At 32.3% G+C, this 22,156-nt stretch overlaps 1 protein-coding gene across 1 annotated transcript in view; it reads left to right on the top strand.

Moving 5' to 3' along the window:
- LOC129222928 (zinc finger FYVE domain-containing protein 26-like) overlaps positions 1 to 22,156 on the top strand; it is a 138,311-nt gene that overhangs the window by 76,787 nt on the left and 39,368 nt on the right. The window contains exons 23-31 of the mRNA XM_054857488.1: positions 7,989 to 8,057; positions 8,446 to 8,613; positions 9,733 to 9,828; positions 9,912 to 10,068; positions 12,429 to 12,586; positions 17,439 to 17,563; positions 18,686 to 18,750; positions 18,884 to 19,047; positions 20,710 to 20,870. Of these exons, the coding sequence (XP_054713463.1) occupies positions 7,989 to 8,057; positions 8,446 to 8,613; positions 9,733 to 9,828; positions 9,912 to 10,068; positions 12,429 to 12,586; positions 17,439 to 17,563; positions 18,686 to 18,750; positions 18,884 to 19,047; positions 20,710 to 20,870 (1,163 nt within the window). The remainder of the gene's footprint in view (positions 1 to 7,988; positions 8,058 to 8,445; positions 8,614 to 9,732; positions 9,829 to 9,911; positions 10,069 to 12,428; positions 12,587 to 17,438; positions 17,564 to 18,685; positions 18,751 to 18,883; positions 19,048 to 20,709; positions 20,871 to 22,156) is intronic.

Raw genomic sequence — 22,156 nt, forward strand, 5'->3', positions numbered from 1 at the left:
AAATGCTACCTAAGATTAGCATGTTTTGTGTTTAATTTAGTAGAAAATAAATAAATTTATTTTATGGAAAGTATGCCAAAATTTAACTTGGTTCGTGAAAATTTGCTTATCTGAGCTTTCAATCGTTTTGCATCTAATAAATATTTTTATATTTTTGGCAGTTTGAAGTTGTTTTGACATGCTGCATTAGATTAACTCGTTTTAATTTTTATTTAAATAACTAAAAAATTAATACTTTTTTTTAAATTCAAATTTCTAGTTTTGCAACCTTAACTTGCAAACTTTAGTTTAATTATTATTAGCTTATTTTCGGTTATTACTGTTTCTTATAGTGGGGGGGGGATATTAAATGTAAACAATTGAGTGCATAACATTTTAACTTAGTTTTTGTATTTAAAACAAAGTTGAAATATAAAATTTTAGAAAGGTGAATTTTTGTACATTTTTTTCATTGTCATGATGCCTGCTAAAGAGGGGAATCAGTCCCCCCCCCACCCGCATAAAAGTTCAAAGCACTCATGGTCTTGCAATCATGGAGTTTTTTTTAAATCTAAGTTGATCTGCTTCTCTTTGTGATTAAGCATTTCAGACATTTTTAAGAAAACTTTCAATACAGTAAATCTTTTATTAAAGTGTCTCTTGTAGAAAAAGCAGTTTGTTTTTGTATACTTTTTATATTACTTTCTTTTATTTATATGTTAGCATTAAATGAAATCTGCATGTAATATTTATAGTGCGAATTTAGGGTAGTACCTTGAAAAACATTTTTTTACACTAAAAAAGTGCTTAATTTTTTTTCTCCCTAAAGGGTATGAACCGTGTGATAAAGAGATTAAATTTAAAATTCAAATATTAAATAATTTTATTATAAACTCAGTTGTAGCTTTGTTGAAAATCAAAACAATATTTTTTAGGTTTCAGTGTGAGCAGGGGCGGCATTTCACCATTTCATTTGGGGGGTCGAGTTTCTTAAATATGTATAACCCCAAAGCGAAACCAAACACACATTAGCTAACAAGAAGTTGTCATAAAATCGGTTTAGTATAAATAAAATTAGTGTTTAGAAACAATTAAAATTTTGATTCATTGACTAAAAAGTTATAATACAAAACATCCCACTACTAAAAATTTTATACCTTTTGGAAAAGTTATAATGCATGATTTTTGGAATTTGGAAGAACAATTAAAATTTTGATTCATTGACTAAAAAGTTATAATACAAAACATCCCACTACTAAAAATTTTATACCTTTTGGAAAAGTTATAATGCATGATTTTTGGAATTTGGAAGAGCAGGGGAATCGTGTTACTAATCTATCAGTGCCCAATGTCGTGCTGTTTTGCCAATTCAGCTAAATGGAAAAAGTATCCCCCCCCCTTGTGTTTCGAAAATATTTCTCTAACCTCCTGAGATATAAAAAAAATCTTTCTGTATCAGCTGAGCTGATTGTAATAGTTAAAAAATAATTGAAGTAACACAAAGTTATGAATTAAAACACTTTTTATACCTTGCTCTTCAAAATCACTTTGACTACTTCAAAAACTGTGAGGTGCTTAAACTTTTCATCACTGAATAATCTAGTCATGTCGGCGCTCTCAGATCAATGGGATATCATCTAGCTCTGTTATTCACTATTCCAGACTTATGAGTCCATAACAAGGACGAAACTGCAGTCTCTGGATGTGAAAACCATTCTTTCGGTATATTGCTTGTAATTTTTCTTGCCTCACGCTAAAAATTTTACTCACTGTTGAAACATTTTATTTTTCGTTTTCATGATCCAATCCAAATAACCATAATCCCAGTCGACCATACAAACAAATAATTATCATCAAATCTCATTATCGTATTAATTTCATTCGAAACTGAATCTATTACTTCATACAAAATATTGAAAAATCAATGTTTGACTTCACATCATCATGTGGATTTTTTTTTTTTTTCGCCTCTTTAAAATTGGCTTAGAGGAAGGATTTTTTTTGAAAAATTTCACGATTGATTGCAATATACATCTATAAAAAATCTATTTTCAGTTTCAATTGTAGATTGAACTGTGGTAGAATGGTGCACACATCAATTGTAGATTGAACTGTGGTTTGAATTGTCGAGTAGCGGATTGTAGATATAGATTTTGATAGAGTAAAGCATTTTTCAAAAACTTTTTCCCGATGCAAACAAACTGGATAAAAATCCAAACAAAGTCATACATGCTAAAGGGCATGAGCTTTTCCACCATTGAAAGAATCGTTTTGCAATAATTCTTCCAGTCACCAAATCACTGCTTTGAAGTTATAGAGAAATGTTTTTATCGTTTTAACTCTTGAAGATTATCGTGTATCACTCCGCGATTGCATAAATATAGAGCCCCATAAATGGTATTTGGTTGATATGTCTTTTTTTATTCAATTATCATATGCATTTTTAAGAAGTTTCTCTGAAAACCTTATAATGTATTGAGTAGCTGAAACGTGTTTCTAGCAGAAGAAAGCAAAAAGCACTCATTAAATAATTATACACTTAAAAAATGAGCGTAAAAGTAAATGTAAAATATCAAGGAATTTTCTTGTGAAAACCATGCTGCCACACCACTTTTCACGAGCCTCTCATATTGGACATACCGTCGTTACACTCGGCACACAAGTGTGAAATATTTAGCCTATATGAAGCAATGTCTTCTTTAGTTAAAATTAACCATGGTTCTCTAGTTTTCTACGTTCTGAAAAGCCGAAAATACTTCATGAATTTCAAAGTCATCATCCAAATAACGAAAAACACTTTTTCTAGTGTGAGAATGTGTCGAGTTTCATCAAATAGTTGCTGAGAACCAGCGAGATTTCCTTTAATGAACATTGATTTCCGACTAACATACTTTGAATTCACCCATTTTCTATTATTCTGCTCAAAAAATTTGGGGGTGCGACCGCCCCCTCTTGACCCCCCTATTTGCCGCCCCTGAGTGTGAGTCATGAGGAAGTGCAAATTTCTCAGCAAATAGTTTGATGAAACTGATGAAGATGAGAACAAAATTAGAGACTGGGGAAAACAACAAGAGAATAAAGTTTTTTTTTTTATTTGGTGTATGATAACGCTACATTAAAAAGCATTAAAAGACAGAAAAACATAACAATAATTTTAAACTAAATAAAGATGAAGTGCAACTTCACCTATCCTTCAGTGAGACGTCAAAATGTATCATTATGCCTATTTAGTTCTAAAGAGGCTGTCTTAAGTGCTAAACTAAGTGCTCTCTCCCCCCCCCCCAATGTTATGCACTTTTATCAATGGATAAAAAAAATCATTTTCACCAGTGATAAAAGAATTGTATCTCTCGTTATGATAGTTAATTTACGAATTATCTTCACAAATTTAGCAGCTGGCAACTAATTTGCCTTTTGGTGCTTCATGGGTTTAACTATGAGTGGTCCCCCCAAGGTCCTCTTTTTGATCCTAACTGGTCCTCTTTAGTCCCCTTTTTGATTGAAAATGGTCCTCTTTTACCCTTTTCTGAAGCTAAAATGTGTTGGGAGCCCTGATGTTGCAACCAGGTTTCATGAATTAAAATAATATTTTTGCATGAAAAAATGCTTAGCTGTGCTGTTCCCGAATAGTTAATGGGATATCTTGAATGTTAGGCAGGTACTTATGGTTAGTGTAATAAAAAAATATTCTTATATTTTTTTAGAACTGGGATTTGATCTTTGAAAGAATGATTCTTTCAACAAGAAATCAACACTGTGAGAATTTTTGTAAATCAAAAAGCAATTTTAATTTTAATTCTACATTTCTGACTAAGACATTTTCAAATAATGCATACATGATAGTAACTGATAAGCATGCAGCTCACCTTCATTTGTTCATCTGTTATTTTTGATGAGGCTTCTTTCTATATATTTTTTCTTGATTCATTAATTAATATTTGGTATGTTTTTGTGTAGTCATGCTGTCTCTGCTCAAGAATAATATACTAGTAGAAAATGAATAATATTTATTAACTATTACTGTATCATATGTCTACATGCAACAAAAGGTGAGAGAGAGAGTTTGAGAGTGGTTGCAAAAGGAGAGCAAATGTGGAATAAGTATAAATAAGAAATTTCAGTTTTGCATTTGGTTTTAGTTTGCATTTAGAAAGTTCTTTTGATGTTCTATTCAGAGATAGCTATACAAGTTATTTGTAGTAGGAGTTTGGGAAAAAATCTTGAAAAATGTTAGGGTTTTTTTTTTTTCTGATTTTATCAAAAAACTGATGGATTGAGTCACGATCATTTGTGTATTGTGAATGATTGACTCTTCTTTTATAAAACTGAAAGAAAACTAAAAGTTACCTGGAGATATGAAGCAAGAGATTGAGATTTCTTATTATCTCACTCCAATAAAATTAATCTCAATTTCTCTCTCTCTCTCACGCACCCATACCCTCACACACTCTCCCCCCCCCCCCCCCCCCGAAAAAAAAAAATTAAATCACTTGCCATGCTTCAGTTTCTAAAGATATAGTTCTCATTCAGTTGACTTGGTAACATCTTGCAAGTTTTGTACAAAAGAAGCATGAAGTACAAAATGCAAGCAAATTCTACAGGGTGTTCCGTTTTAATCTGCAAGACCTTTATTTTCGCAACCGTTAGTCTTAGATGTTTAGTTCCAGTTGCAAAAATGTTCAAAATCAAATGCAGAGTTAAGATATTGAAAGTTGAAAGCAAACATAAAAATGAGTGAAAAAATACAAAATTTAACTTTTTATATGGGCCCCAGGTCCCCTAACTAATATTTAGAGAAATAATTTCCATTGAAAACTATTACTGATACAAAAAAACTGACATTTGTGCGACCAAAACTCGAGATATTCCAGTTTAAAATTTTAAGGGACCATACAGAAGATGAGATTGGAACTTATCGCCCTTTCAGAAGAATAACAGTTCGTCAAAGTAAGAAAACGAGGTATCTATATTTTTCATTGCTATTCAAATATAAATGCAAATGCTATGCCGTGATAGGCAAAAACACACTACAAAACCTCGAACAATTTGAAAAACCACTCTATGCACACATGCATACATATAATTTTAAACACGTGTTAACCGCTATATTTTCCCCAAAAGGTGTTATTGACAGTGAATGCAATGTGTTGTAAGTCACAAAACGCTGCGTTTCATATCTCGATGAATATTGGTTGTACTAATTTCAACCTTTTTGTGTCAGTAATAGTCTTCAATGGAGATTATTTCTCTAAATAATCTATAGAGACCCATATAAAAAGTTAAATTTTGTATTTTTTGACTCATTTTTATTTTTACTTCAAACTTTCATTATCTTAACTCTGCATCTGATTTTGAACATTTTTGCAATTGGAAGTATATATTGGGTTGTTCGGAAAGTCATTTCGTTTTTTTTGGGGAACATGAAAGACAGTTTTCGTATAATGAATAAATTTTTATTAAATTATATATTGGCCATTCTGGTCCAACACCTTTTGCCATCTTTCTGGCAGTAACATAATTCCCCTCTCATAAAAGTTTTGGTCCTTGCTGGCAAAAAACTGGTTCAGGTGGTTTTTGACATCTTCATTTGAGGTAAAGGTTTTGCCATCCAAAAAATTTTGCAGGGACCGGAACAAATAGTAGTCGGAAGGCGCCAGATCTGGAGAATATGGTGGATGTTGCAGTACGTCCCATTCAAGCTGTAAAAGTTTTTGGCGAGTGACCAAACTTGTGTGAGGTCTCGCATTATCCTGGTGGAACACTACACCCTTCCTGTTGATTAATTCGGGCCTCTTCTCTTTAAGTGACTCATTCAATTTGTCCAGCTGATGACAATAGACTTCTGAATTAATCGTTGTATTGTCCGGCAAAAGCTCAAAAAAAAAAAAACTATTCCTTTGACATCCCACCAAACGGAGAGCATCGCCTTTTTTTGGTGAATGTTGACTTTTGACACGCTTTGAGCCGGTTCATCTTTTCTGCTCCATGACCTCTTGCGTTTAACATTGTTGTATACAACCCATTTTTTGTCCCCAGTAAAAATCTGCTTCAAAAATGGATCATTTTCTTGACGTTTGAGGAGCGAATCACACGCGTCAGCGTGACGACACAAATTTCGCTCCGTAAGGACATGGGGCACCCACACATCGAGCTTCGAGGTAAGCCCATGCCTTTCAAATGGCCATAAACAGTCAAATTCGACAAATTTAATCTCTCACCGATCTCTCGTGTGGTTATTTGCCGATTTGCATCAACTAATGCCTTTATCGCATCTTTGTCAGCTTCGACCGGCCTTCCAGACCGTGGTGCATCTTCGACATCAAAATTGCCGGATCGAAATTTTGCAAACCAGTTCTGGCACTGGCGTACTGTTAACACGCCTTCTCCATACACATCCCTCAATTTTTTTCTCGCTTGGACAGCATTTTTACCTTTTCTGAAGTAAAAAAGTAAAATATGACGAAAATGCTGCTTATTGCTCTCTATATTTAAAAGGGCACCAACCAAAAACTACTGCGTAGAATTAATAGAACTTTTTCACACACAAGCCTTGCAATATCAGCTCTCAAGACATATAATGCTTATGCGGCTTAAGTGTGAAGTTGGTTTTGAAAAAACGTAATTAAGTAGTCTGACGGGAAAAAACGAAATTACTTTCCGAACAACCCAATGCATCTATCACTAACGGTTGCGAAAATAAAGCTCTTGCAGGTTAAAACGGAACACCCTGTATAGTGGTCTTCAGGTTGGAAAAAAAATAGAAAAAAAGTGGAACATATTTCTTTGGAACATGCACATTTTGATCTGAGCTGGATCGAGGGGGGGCAAGGGAGTTCTTGCCCAGGGGAGCGGCAAATTCGAGTAGTGCTCCCGTCAGAAAAAGAAATTTCTTATTCTAAGAAATTCTGGAAAGTACTCTCTAAGTAAAAGAAAGTATAGCAAAATGGTTTCATGCTTTCTCGTTATTTTGCGACTTATAGAGTCTTTTTTTAAAAAAAGAAGGTGCATATTTTCCAAAAAAAGTCTTCAAAACAGGGCGGCGAGTAGCAAGCGACTCTTTTTTAAGCTATTTTTGATGGCTTGATGGTGGAAAGTGGAAGTAGGAGACCCTCCTGTAGAAAGAGACAGTTGCCCCCCCCCCCCCCATGCTCTCCTTTGGCTAATAGTGGTTTTGGGCTTAGTTATTTTTTTTTCAAAATTTTAAAAATATCAAATTGAAAATATTTTTCAGTTTGTAAGCTTCCCGCGGGCTGGGAAAAATCTGTTCGCGGGCCTTAGGTTGAAGATCCCTGATTTAGAGGGTGGCCTGTTCCTTTGCAGCGAAAAAGCTGCAGATGTAGAAAACTAGAAGGTTAAAGGCAAAGCATTCGTATCAAAATAAGAGGAGGGGGGGGGGCATTTTGTGTTTTTGCCCCACCTCGGAAAATTCCTAGATCCGGCACTGATTTTGATTATTGCACCCAAAAAATAGGGAGTCAAATTTAGCTTTCGCTTTTTGTACTGCACTGTTTTCCATGCTTCAGCTTAATCTGTGTCCTTCTTTGTGCTTTCACAAATTATGTACCAATCAAGGCACCTTTTATTTTAGTTAAATTATGTAACGTAAAGTTTGCTTTTTGTCAAGAAAAATCTAGATTGTTGGATTTGCTAATTCTCATGCAGAAGACATCTTATTAATCAGTGAAATGTTTACAAAGTCATTAAACTGCTGTTTTATTCTTTTAGCAAATCATTGTGAAAACAAGTAGTTTACTAAAATAATATGTATTGCTTGTAGTTACATGACTTATGTTTGTATTTTAAAACCTTCTTTTTTTTCTGTAAAAAAGTTATGTCTTAATTAAGTATCAGCTTTTTTTTTTTTTCATTTTGAAGTGCAAAAAGCTTAGTATTTATATTTTATAAATAATCAAGAAAACATTTGCAGTTTTTTGTTAGCACAGTCAATAAATGTTCTTTTCTTTGTTTTTATTCATAACAATTTCAATATATGTTTATATGTTTGATAGTTGGCATTATCAATGAATATGATGTGGTACCTCAACCAAAGTCCTGTCGAAGAGCAAGAGGTTTATAAAGTATGTATATAGGGAGAAAAAAAAAATCTGTAGAGGAAAATTTAAATTTTAGTTTCACTCTGTTTAAAAAAACTTTTAGCATTTGATATGTGACACATTTTAGTGTATGGCATCCTTTCAATATATGCTAGAATATCTTAATTTTTTTCCTCCTACATTTTGAAAATTAAATTTTTGTAAAATTGTGTAGCTTTTTAGTGAGATGCATATATTTTGTCATGAGGCCAAGTTAGTGAAAATTAGTGAAATAAACGCAAAATTTAGCAAGAGTGAAACAAATTAAGCTCTTAAAAATATAGAAGTAATAACTATTTACAAAATTTATAACTATATATATGTATTTTTTCTCCTTGTTATGAGATGTACATACATTTTTTTTTTTTTTAAGATTCTAGACTCTTTTGAAAATCCAGATGAGTGCATGACACTCTGTGATGGGATTTTGCCAGAAATTTCAAGTGTAGAAGGGAAGCTGTGTTTGGTTCAATATTTGATACAATGTAACTTTCCATCTGAAAAGCATTATGTTTACTTCAATATGTATTTGGGTTTAAAAGTAAGATTTGCCTTTTCTAAAAATTATTGTTTTTGTTATTATGAGACAATTTTTCAGAGTTGGAAGAGTTCCTTTTAATATTTTTCCGAACCAAAGCATGGTTTTTCAAGCACAAAACACTTCATTCTTTTAAAGAGTCCTCTTTTCAATGATGAAGTAGAAGCTCGTTAAAAATGTCGCATTCAAGAAAATTTCTTTTTTTAAAAGGACAAATAATAAATATATTGCATTTGAATATATTGCCGAATTTTGCCTTAGGAATATTTTGTATCCTGAAAACAATGCTAAATGATATAAAGTAAAGCCATTTATTTAGTTGTCCCATGCTTACTGCTTCATGCAGGATAATGCTTTTTCTATAATTGCTTCAATCTTTTTTTTTTTTTTTTTGCAGAAATGTTGTTATTGTAATTTTATCAGTTTTTCTATTAGTAAGTTTTACTCTTTTTTTTAAACTTTTTTCTGAAGAGAAATTCAAGTTCAACCATCTTTGGATAAAGTAATACATAAACATTAAACATTAAGATTTTTAAAAAATGCATTAAAAATTTTGCCATTGTGTTTTAATTTTTAGTTTGTGTGCTTCTGTATGTAGAAGTAGAATAGGAGACTTCTTGGGCAGTTAGAGGCTTGTACCTTAAGGAAACAGATGCTGACATTTCATATAATTTCATTTCGAAAAAATCTTCATTTACTTTTGAAAGCAACAAACCCAATGTCAGTGAAATAGTTGAACTTAATTTTAAAAATAACCCCCTATTTGAGCCAACTTAGTGGTGTTGCTCTAATGTTCATTTGTACTTATACTTTGCTGCAAATACAAATTATTAGTTGAAAGAGAATATAAGTGTGTAAGTATTAGAAGAAAAAAAAATTATGTTTTCATGCTGTTTTATCCATCTTTAAGAATTTGCTGTTTGATATCATTTAGTAATTGAATAGAATTATTTCGTGATTTATATGCATGTGTTTAATATATTGCCTTGCTTATAAGAAATTTTTTTAACAAGGATTATAAGAACTTAGTTTCTTAAAAGAAAAATATTTGTTCCACTTCCATATGTAAAGGGATGTTGCTGTGTGTTGATTGTCTTGACTTTTAATTTTTCATAAATTTAGATGCTTTCTGCTTTGAATTCATCTCACACAGAGAGTTACCAGGATTTAATTGCTCATCCCTATCTTCTACTAGAAGAAATGTTGATGAATTTGGAGGTATTTTAAGATTTATTTTTCTTTTTCTGTATTCTTTATTCTTAATCATCCAAATAATTCTAAGGTCAGCTATGTCCTTTCAGTTGAAAGATGCCGAGCAAGCTCTAAATGCAGTGCGCAGTGACTTAGATTCCCTTTCTGATAGCGATATTCCTGCTCTAAATCTGGCAAGCGTAAATCAGTTGGTAGAAGATTACGCTTCTAAAGCTCTTGAAGTGCATTTCCTTGATGCTCTACTTGGTTAGTTATTTTTGTAATTTTCAAACACATTTCTAGATAAGTTAGATTTTTTGGATGGATTTTTTGAAGTATTTTTTTATTTGTGGGCTCTAGTTTCATTTTGAACAATAATGAGTTCAGGTTTATGTATACAGAAAACCTTCTTTAATCCGAACTACAGGGGTACCCACAGGGGGGGGGGATTGTGGTGCAAGTTGTGCCATCAATTTTTTTTTTGGGGGGGGGGGGTAATTTTATTTATGTAATTTATTTATTGATTTATTTTTAATATAAATTATTTATTTTATTTTGTTTATGTTTTATTTCATTTATTTATTTAGTTTATGTGTGTGTGTGTGTGTCATTGGTGTAGCCCAGAACTTTTCAAATAAAATAATAATAATGATTAAAAATAAATAAATAAAAAGTTAAAAAAAAAAATAATTTGAAAAACAAATAGTTTAAAAAAAATTAATAAAATAAACTAGTATGTTGTGGCCATCACGAAACTTTCTTCTATATCTTTCTTATAATTCTGATCCCTCCCCATGCTTAACGAGGAAGAAATATTCCCAACAAAAACAAAATTACACATGTTAAAACTTGATGACCATCCCGATTCCTGATTTATCTCCAAAGCAAAGAGTGAAATTTGAAAATTATTTTTAAAGTCTTGTTTAAAATAATTACAAACATTTATTTGTTAACAAACACAAGATGGCAACAGTTAAAAAATTTTAAATCATTGATATAATATTTCCGATCATTCCCATGCAATTAAAATCACGAGATATACGCAGACGACAGTCTATTACGATTCATCTTTCTTATTGTTGCAATTATAAAGCTACTTTTATTCTCACAAATAAAAAAAAATCAGCCCCCCCATGGAGGGATTGGCCCCAAAATTGAACCAACACCTGTTTACATATGGAGTCATATTTATTCAAAATTTCATCCAGAACGTAGCATTACTTCATGAGATATGGCACTCACAATGAAAAAAAAGGAAAGTTTGATTGCACCACCCCCTTTTCAGCTGCTGACGCCGAAATACAATAATTTCTTATACCCTCTAAGGGCTACTTGTCGATAAATTTTTGTTTGATTACGTTCATTATTTCTTGAGATATAGCATTCACAATTGACGACAAAAAACGTTCCATAGCTCCACCCCCGTTTGAGCTATTGACACCAAAATTGAATCAGCACCTGTACATGTTAAGGGTAACGTATGGACCAAATTGCGTTTGATTCCACTTGTTACTTCTTGAGGAATAGCAGGCACGCATCACTCAAAAAACATCCCATTGCTCTAGCCTTCTTGGAGGAATTCACGCCAAAAACCAATGGGCACAAGTTCACATATGTGTACCAAATTTCGTTCGATTTCATGCTGTAGTTTTTGCTGTGGAGCGGCCACAAAAAAGTGGTGTGACACAGGCACACACACAGACAGACAGACAGGCATTTTCCAAAAATGGTTGAAATGGACTCAACACACCGTCAAAATTCGAAATTACAAAATTGGCACGAATCTATTACTTTCTTCTATACATTGGATATAGACAGGGCCTGATTAGTGCATGGTCCAGCGGCACCACAATTTTAGGGCACCAAAATAGGGTAAATGTCTTTTTTTTTTTGCACTTTTTTTGGAACTACAATTTGGAAAATGTACGGATTATCTTGCTAGAGTGGCACTAAATTTTACCAGGACCTGGGCACCACTTTGGCTTGATCGGGCCTTGGATATAGAAGAAAGTAAAAAGAGCTGAAAAGTAAAGAAGGTTGAGAAAATATGGAGGGGGGGGATTGATTTTGCGCCATTGAACTTGGGATGGATGAGCACCCCTGCCAAACTAATTGGGAGTGGGGAGGGGGTGTTGAACTATCAGATTAAAGAACATATTATGCTTTTCATATGTCCCGTACTTATAAACAGCTAGAATGTTGCTAAAATAGATCATAAGTATTACAGAAAAGAAAGATTTGCTTTACTGTCTTTTCGATAATGTTTATGTAATTGATAGTAAACATAGAATAATAACAGTGTTGCAGTAGAAAAATCTATATCAATAAACATACAATACAGTACCTTACTGTACTACTAGACATAATGTGCTAATTGGCCAAAATTTCAAAACTTACAGAAAAGTCAATCCCTTACCTTCGAACTAGTGCAGTTCAGATTAAACTTGTTCTACTGTAAGGGGGGGGGGGGGATTTTAATGCATCAATGCAAAAAAACTTATTATATGGATGAAAAGACATCCCCCAACAGTGTCCAATTATAAGTAATCATAAAAAATTGATTCCTATTACTATAACAACATTATCAGTCTTGAAGTAAAAAGTTAACCTGTAACTGATACTTCCAGATACTTCATCATCTAGCACCCTTGTATTAAGTACAGAGGAAACTTTAGTTAGTGATGAGACTTTTATTATGCCTCCTAATGTTCCTACTAAGGAAGAATGGGTTCCTGATGCTTCAATTCATAGATGTCAAGTTTGTAAAGCAGAACGATTTAATATGGTATGCACCATTAATTTTATTTCTGATAAATTTCTATACTGTTCTGATTTTTTAATTTTAATATCTTTTGTCTAAAATTATGTAAATGGAATGCTGTTTTTCTCAATATCATACTTTTTATTATTTAAGGTACCATGGTATGTTATTTGAAGTGAACAAATTAGCAATCAACTATTATATCTTGGTTAAGTTTTACCAACCCACACTTAATACTAAATGCCTGTCGCTTTCTTGCTATTAACATAGAGCAAAAATGAACCCAAATTGAGAAACGAAGATGAGTAAATTTTGGCATTCCCATCTATTGGAAGCAGGGCCGTATACGGGGGAGGGGGTCTTAGGGTTCAATCCCACCCCCCAAAATGTTTGGTCTGACTTTTAAATTTTCATTTATATTAAACATTTCCAAAAAATATTGTTCCAAGACTCAAATGTCTTTCATATCTATATTAATTGCATAAAACGCTTTTATCTTTACTAATATTATAAAGAGAGAGGGCGGATTTTTGTGTGTTTATATGTTCGAGGTAATCTCCGGAACCACTGCACCTATTCGAAAAATTCATTCACTATATGAAAGGTGCTTTCTTACTGAGTAACATAGGCTATAATTCAAAAAATTCGATAAATAGTTCCTTTTTTATTTAAATTTAGGCCCAAATTTCACGTAAATTGCCTATTATTGGCTATTAAAGGGATGAAAAGTTACTTGCACATATTAATATTTTATATCGTCGAAAAGGGTAGAACTTTTCGCGTTCTAAGCAATTTGTTTCAATGCTCTAAATTCATTACGACGGGAGCAATTTGCGTTTTCATCTCGAACTTTTTTAGGCTTAGCTGAAATTTTGGCAATACTTTCTTCTTTAAATCTATCAATAAAAAGTGAAGGAATTGTCCCACAGTTTTCTTTTTGACACCGTTCGAAAAAGCGGCATTTTTTACTCCAGAAATATCTCGACCTATGGTCGGAAAAGTAACTTTCTATCTCCAAAGGAAAAAAAGTTACAAGCCGTTAAAAATAAAGTTCAAAAATCTAATCTCCATTAAAATTACTGATGTTTTGTTTCGCATTGCCATGGTTTCGTCTTTTAGCTTCATTTTAATTTCTTAAAGGTCCACAAACTTGGTATTACGGAATTTAAGCAACGGGGAAATGTTTTCGCCAATTCTGCATATTTTACAATCTACATTATGATAATTCCCCAAGACAATGTAGAAATTGCGGGAAGCATTTGAAAACTAGGAGTCTCAGCAATTTTCCCAATTGTCGCCAAATTTGTGGACGCCAAAGACCAAGGGCTAATGTACTTCAGCCATGGCCTTGCTGATAGTGGCAAAAGCAAACAATGGGGTTGTTTCCTTCAGTCAAAAGTAGTACTTTTAGTCACTGAAATTTTTTTCAACAGAACGGTTCAAACACTTGATAGTTTATTGAATTTTTTTGACTTTTCAATTTACAAGGTTTGAACAGAATAACATCTGTCGGGTCCTCTAGTAATAGATAATCCAATGACTTGAACATTAACACAAATTTTTTAATAATTCGTAAGCTCTACATGAAAGTTTTTAAACCCTTCCCGAAATTATTTTCTAGTTACAGCCCTGATTGGAAGGTATTAGAAATTGATAGCGAAGAACACAATAGGTTAATTTTTGAATTTAAATTTTGAAATTAACCAATTAACAATTGATATGAATTGTTTGGATCAATCGCCATAGCAATGCCTTTGTCGTATTGCCGCTAGATAACTCTGTCCTCTGCACTAGAAGTCAGCGCAGGTGTTGAAGGAAGTACACTTCTGAGGCTAATGCGATAGGCATTTAGTATTGGTTTTATATGTAATACAGTTCTGACATACCATTGGGATGAATAGCATATTTCCTGGTACACCCTCTTTTTTTCTTATGAAACTGAGTCTTCTGTTAATGCTTTCTGATCTAGAACAGTGCTCCAGAAACGTTAAAGTTAATTAGAAATAAACTATGCAAAAAATAAGCAGTTTTCCACGACATGATTTGAAAAAAAAAAACCTTTACCGCCACCTATTTATTCTATTGTCCTTATAAAAGCAATAAAATCCCATTGTTTGGAAAACTGAGCCAATATGTGTTATCATTGGTACTTCAATCAATAGGGTAAGAAAGTAATGAAACTTTCGCTACATTTTCAGTATGAAAGCAGTGATATCAACAGCAGTAACAATTCTCAACATGTTGAAGAGCGACTTTGGAGGGGGTCAAAACTTTAATTCCTATTGTTTTTGTTCCCATGAAAAGAAAAGCTCTACCATGTCAACTTTGGTAATAAGTAAAGAGGGAAAGTAACCGAAAAGATCTTGTTCTTTTTTTATGTACTCTTACATAAAATAGCAATGACTGAGCTACTTCTTAATAGTTACAAAAGCTGTTTTATGACATTAAGAACAAGAAGTTCCGTCTAGAACTAAACGAGCCTACTTTCCCATATACCCATACTACTTTCTAATACCTGATCAGTATTCTCAAAAATAGCTAAAATAGCAAATTGTTTCAAACATATTTTTTTAATATTTTAAACTGATTTCTAGAAATAAAGTATTCCTCACTCATCTGAAAAATTACATGCGTAAAATAAATAAATAAATAAATAAACAAACAAATAAAATAGCAGTACCTTTTAAACAAAGCAGCTAATAAACTTTTTTTCTATTAAAAAAAATTCTTTAACAGCTTTCAAAATGAAAAAATAATTATTAAAATTAATAGGCTCATTAAAACAAATCCATCATATAAAAAAAAAATCGTTTCTTTTTCCCCTGGTGCCAAAAATAATTTTTAAATGAATTAATGCATTTACCAAAATAAATAAAAACAATAAATTTTAGCTTAAAGAAACAATTTTCACTGTCTGCGCATATCTTTACATAGAAACATAAATGACTTCGAGTTTATTCGCCGAAAATTGAATACCTAAATTAAAACTTTAGTGTGAAAATAAAAACAATAATTATTTCACAGTTAAAACCATAGCTGCAGAGTCTGAGTCAATCTCATTTTGGGATAAAGGAGTCGGAGTCGAATATCCAAGAATCGGAGTCAGTCATTTGTCCTCCGTGTATAAATTTTTGCCAAAGCTTTGAAGTCGGGGAGTCGAGTCCGATTAATTGTCGGGCAAAGGAGTCGGAGTCAGGTACCCATAAATTCTCGGAGTCGGAGTTTGGTTTCAAGAGCTATTTCCAACAAAATTTGCTTCAGATAAATCCGCCTTCAAGTACGGAATCTACATTGACTTTCAGTTCCCCGTAGGCGCTAATGTTAAAAAATTTGAAATGTTCAAAATTGAATGGAAAATTGTTCAAATCAAAAAGATATTTTATATACAAGTTTTTCATCAAAAACTTTTTCCTACAAAGTTTGCTTGAAGCAAATTCACCTTGCAGTTCGGAATTGCGTTGAATTTCCCCGTAGGGGCTAATGTTAAGTGTTTTTGAACTGTTCGAAATTGAACAGAAATAGTTCAAATCAAAAAGTCAAACATGGGAATGAGGTCTCCTCGCCGAGATCTTTCGAACAAAATAAAGTTTGTTTGAATCGGACTATTCATTCAAAAGTTATTAGGGAGGGGGGAACAGACAGACAGACCGACAGACAGACCCACAGACATTTTTTCCCATCTCAATACCCTACTTTCCAATTTTTCATTTTTCGATATTTATTTAATTCTTTTATTTATTTTGGACTTTTTTTTGTTTTTCGCGATATTTTTAAGATGCATTAAGCCTTCTTTCATGCATTTTTCTTCTTTTTCTGACTTTTACTGGGAAAGTAGGCTAAAAAGTACCTTTCAGTAAGTGTTTCTTTTTTTAAAAGATGTTTCAAATACTCAAAAGACTTTCAAGAACACAATATGCTTCTTGGTAATTTGTTGAAAATTTTTCCTAGTATAAAATTTCTTATTCATTTAGCCACCAATAAAAGATTGCTGTTACTCGTACTTGAATCCGGAATAGTTGATACCTGTGCAATTAATTTTAGCAACAGTACACATTGATTTCATTTTGTGGATCAATCAATCAGAGGTTTTTTTTAAAGGACTGGCTATTCATTTCAGTTTTGAGTTAAATATTCTTATTGCCAAAATATTTACAATAACATTTAATTCTTGCATTTTGAGTCATGAATTCATAACTTTGCTGGAGCTGCATAGTTAGAAATGAATATGGCAAAATATCTACTCATTGCTGCTTTTTGTCAAAAAGTGATTTTGCTTCAGTTTTGCCTAAAAAAAAAAAAAAATTCAAAAGCTGTCAAAACAAGTGGGATCATTATGACCATGAGGTCATAGTAACCAGTGCCATTTTTAAAACACTTGCCCAGTGTAAAGGTTTTAAAAAATATGTTTCATCAAGCCATTTGTGTATATTTTGTCTTGGGAACCTTTAACTAATTGTCAGATAAAAATATCAATTCACTATTCAAATAATTCTTAAAGATTATACACATCTTTGAAAAACGACTTTGACACACGTTGATTCTAAGTGATTTTACCCTTCAAAGAAATTTTTTATCCTAAGTGCAAATATGTATATAACTTAACCCATGATGGCTTTTTCTACTTTAATTTTCTGTTTGTATTCAAGTTTAGTATCTAAAAGTAAATCGACATAATGACTCTATTCTTCACATGGAAAGTTAAAATTGTTAAATTCAACTTGATTTTAAGTATAAATGAAGTTAGAATTTGTCCGGCCTCTCTGTCAGTTCATTATTTCATTATATTTTCCTGGCAAGTAGTCATTATATTTTCTTTAAATTTCAATAATATTTCTTTGTATATTTATAGCATCTTAATTAGTAGATTTCATTTCAGTTCACTCGTCGTCATCATTGCCGCCGATGTGGCAGAGTTGTTTGTGCTAATTGCTCTCCTCAAGCTTTAATTGTTGAAGGTTATGGCAATGTGAAAGTGCGTGTTTGTGATGACTGTTACAATTTGTAAGTGTATAAATTTTTTTAGTTTATTTAAAAAAGAAAAAAAAATTGAATGATGGTTAAAAATTCCTTATTTCAAACAACTTAATTTTTAATTTTTATTTTTGAAAAATGACACAAAATACACTTTTTATTTTAAACATTATGACATCTAATGTGCAAAGCGTGAATTCTGGATCGATAGTAATTCATTTGCTTTGGGCGAAAATATCTGGAGATGGGGAGGGGGGGGGGGGGGGCTTTTTGGATATGAACCAATTTTTCCATATTTTGTCATATAGTGATTAGAATAAAAGGAGATCAGATGATGCAATGTCAAGTGAGTATGGTAAGTAAGGCAACCTACTGAAATTCTTTTTTTTTCAGAGTTCTTTTTGAGCAGTGTTGAGGCAATGATTTTTTTTTTTTTTCATGTTTGTTTTTAGTGATTTTTGTATTTCTTATCAACTTGTCAAGTTCTATGCCATTTGAAAAAATAATTCTAAAAAAATAAATAAATACATTTTTGAGGAGTGTTGTTTTGTATAATCATGTTTCAGAACCGTGTTTTTCTGTTGTCAATTGCAGGAATTACCCGACATTGCATCAACTGATTTTTCTTTACTTTGGTTGTTTTGCGATAAAGAACTTGAAAATTCAGTTGATATCCAAAGTGCCATCTCCAGATAGTTTGATTCAAAACTAGTTGATTTTTATTGATCTTAGATTGAAAACAGCTCGCTAGGTGGCAAAAGTTTGGTGACAAGGTTAATTATATCATTGTTTCCTAATAGAAACTGGTTAATAATGTAAGGTACAAAAGAACGAAATTACTTTCCTGTCCCTCTAATACATGCAAAAGCTAATTTATGCTAATCCTTCTTGAAATTGTAGCTTTTCGAATATTGATTGAAAAATCATCTTAATTCTTTATCATCAAAATAAGAAATTATTTTGAGTTTGTCAATTTAAGGTTATTTTATTCAAAACACAGCAAAGGGGATTTGACGACTTAAATCTTACTTACAGTAATTGTAAGTTAATAGTGTTCCAGTAATTGCTTGTTATTATTTTTTCATTGCAATTTTGTGCTTTTGCTGTATCACTTGAGAAACACACTTCTAACTTATTTCTATTTTATTTCAGGATGACAGGCAGCATGACTTTCAATACAGCTTCTTTTGAAAGAAGATATCGTCTTCTTTCCACAAGTAAATATGTTTTGACTTTTAATCTTGATAGTATAGAACTTTTACTAAACATTTTTAGTATAAAACTGTCTGAACCCTTGTAAATTTTGCTTGAAAATGAATTTTGCATTTGTCCTTTAATGTGCTTTTATAGTGCAGTCTTCTAGCCCTCGAAGTTCTCCATTTAATGTTGTTGATGCTCATGCATTGCGAAGAAGATCAAGTAGCATAACTGGTAATCAACTACTGTTTCGATGGGTGCTATCATCTGATAGTGAACAAAATGCTTCTGTTCGCAATGAATTTTCGTATGAACAAGTGAGTATTTCCCTCTCCAAGTAACAATCTGTATGTGTTTAAAACAGAGATTAATTTTATTTATTTATCTCAAATAATTTTTCTATGTAAATCTTTTATCTTTTCAATTTACACCCAAACTTGGAAATGAAATTAGACATTTAATGCGAATGAATTTTTTCTGCAAATAATTCTTTTGCCATAGTTTTCTTTCACAAAAAATAAATGAATAACTAAGAAAACAACATTGAGAAGTTCAGAATTGAGCTTATTCATTATTATTAAAAGTGGTTTAATATTAACTTTAAGTACATTGTATAAAATTATTTCCTTTATTTTAATAGCCAATGTTTTATGATATTATAGCTAAAAGGAATAATTTTAATGGTACTTACCCCTGCGTTCTTTTAGGTTCTGAAAAACCTTTAAGTTTGTTGTTAAGTCTTTGTTTCAAAAAGGAATTTCCTTCATAATGCACGGAACAAAAACTTTTGTCAGATGTCTTCTCATCATTAAGGTCAACTCTTTTGTTTAGGAAAAGGGGTTCCTTGTAGCCCCAAAACATTTGTCTGCAGTTTTCTAAAAAAGCTTTTCAAACAATTAAAAGTTCTCAGCTTTTCTTCTGCTTTCTTGTGCAAATTAACTTTCTAATTTTTTTTTTTTTTGCTTTTCTGAGCAAAGTTATTTTTTTATTTCCTACATTAGTGCCTAGTGTTAGAAAATTTACCGACTGTGAAGAAAAGTCCAAGAGTCTGGGTAGTCGAATCAGTGGTTAATTGAACCAGCCACTTCAATGAATCAAATCCTCTACAGAATGAAATTGAACATTAACATTAAAAAGCTACCAGATATTTGAAATCAAAGAAAATGTAGCTCTCTTAAATTATTTGCAGAATTTTTACATTTTTGGAAAAAAAAAAAAAAAACCCTAATTTTTGCTTTATTGAATCAGCCGTTATATTCTTGGGTTGGGCATGGTCGACTCAGCCGTTCATTCCTTAAGTGTGTCGACAAAAAGAATACACCTAATTGGAACACCTGCCTTGCTTCCCTGAGCCCTTCGTCAGGAAAACTGAGACAGGCACAGTAGGCTTTGACCCTCCTGCAGGCTGTTGCACCACTGGGTTTAGTTTTGGAATCTGCCGTTTTATTGAATCGAAACTTTTCGGGACAAACTTGATTCATGTAATTGTACTGTATCTAAATCTTCCTGGCAGATTAGTATGAATGAGTAGAAAGGGGGTGGGATGCATTAAAATGATCAATAATAATATGTATTCATAACGTAGGATAAGTGCTTAATATAGCAAAAGTGACAAGTACATTGGATTGGAAATAGTATTTAACTAACATTAGGGGAGCGGAGTATGTATACACTTTATATATGTATTAAGTTTGGTTTTTGAAATGTTCATATTTTTGAGGATTTCTAAGTTCAGCTGTGTCCAGATTTGAGACTTAGTATTTACCTTTCTTTTAATTTTATTTTGTTTGTAAATTGAAAACAGATAGAATTATGTTGTTTATAGCAATGAAGAATTTATTTTGAAGTTTCAAATATTTCTCAAATATGTTTTTTAAAACCTTTAATTTTTATAAAACTTAAATTTTTCTCATTTTTATATTATTGTCAATGAATACTATTGTTAATACTTAGTTGGTGTGTTCAAAACTTTATTTTAGGCTCCAAGTATTTCGCTTTGTTCTTCTCTTCTTAAACTGCATAATGATCCAAAAAGATGTGCGTCTTTTATGCTAAACCTCTGTGATAGATTACTTGGGAAAATAAAACCCAGGCGTTCTGGAAAAATACCACTTGAAATTGACTACAGTCTTTTCATTAGGTAACTTCATTTATTTACTTTTAAGTTTCACATATGGAATATTACTGCAGTCAAGTCTAGGTAACTCGAAAATACCTTAGGACTTGACCGATGCATCGGTGCCGATGGCTCAACAATTTAGCCATCCGCATCGGCGGCTGATGCTAACTTGGAGGAAACATCAGCCCATCGGCATTAAAAAACATCAAAAAGCCGATGGAATTGGACAATGTTTTCGATAAAAAAAGGATCTTTGCTGTTTTACTTTTTAATACAAAGTAAATGGAGTAAGTCAAAAAAAATTTTTTACCTAATTTATTTCAGTATGAATTTCTATTTTAATCACCCCTGAAAGAATTAAGTTAAAATTTTGCATGTGGTCTTTGTGTACGTTCCAGTTGTGCACTTTTCTTTTTGTTTTGAATCGGGTGTTTTAAAAGGCCTATTACTCATTTTTGTGTGACTATTAATTACTTATTTCAATGCAAAAATAATATAGCGTCTTAGATTAACGATCATTTGGTGATATATTGCCGAATTAGAGACCAACTTGGAAACAAATATGAGATGGCGAAACCGGTTGTGACATTTTGTGAGATTCCCGTTGAACTGACAGTAATTTTTAATTTTTTGATATTTGTAATATGAATCGTGGTAATGCAGTCTTTTCGTTATTGCTTCGGCAGAGTTACAAGTTTGGGGCTTGTCGATATACATTTTGGGGCCATCTTTCTCTGTCACGGAACTAGTAAAACATTTATCATAAGCATTTTTGTAACTTCTACAGTCCTATGGTCATGGGGCCTCTTGCGCAACTGCAACATTTGCTATATTTTAAAACCGCCTCTGCACTTCAAAACAAACTGGTTTGCAAGTTTTAAAAGGGTTTTTCTGCTCACTCTAAGGCAGGGGTTCTCAAACTGAGGCTGGTGAGGTGCACACCTCCCTAGTGGGCAAAGAAGAGTTTCCTGGGAGACGTGCATGTTTAGAAAAAATTAAAATGAAAAACCAACTATACAATTTGTTCAATTTTGTGGTCACAAGTGAATATTTTCGACATTATCGATATGACAATCTTGCTTAGATCATAGATTTCCTCAAATTAATGTGTATTAGTTCTTTGCGTCTTTGATTTCATGAGTTCTAATAATATTATGCTCAAAATAAAGTTATATGTGTAGCATTAGCACGCGCAGCCAGAAATACCTTCTGGTGGGGGTTTTGATCAAAAATACCTTTTTTTTGGGGGGGGGGGGGCATAGGCGGATTTAGGACTGAGTTCCTGGGGGGGGGGGCAGGATTTTTTT

This window comes from Uloborus diversus, chromosome 5, assembly GCF_026930045.1.
Source record: "Uloborus diversus isolate 005 chromosome 5, Udiv.v.3.1, whole genome shotgun sequence".
In the NCBI taxonomy this organism is placed as follows: Eukaryota; Metazoa; Arthropoda; class Arachnida; order Araneae; family Uloboridae; genus Uloborus; species Uloborus diversus.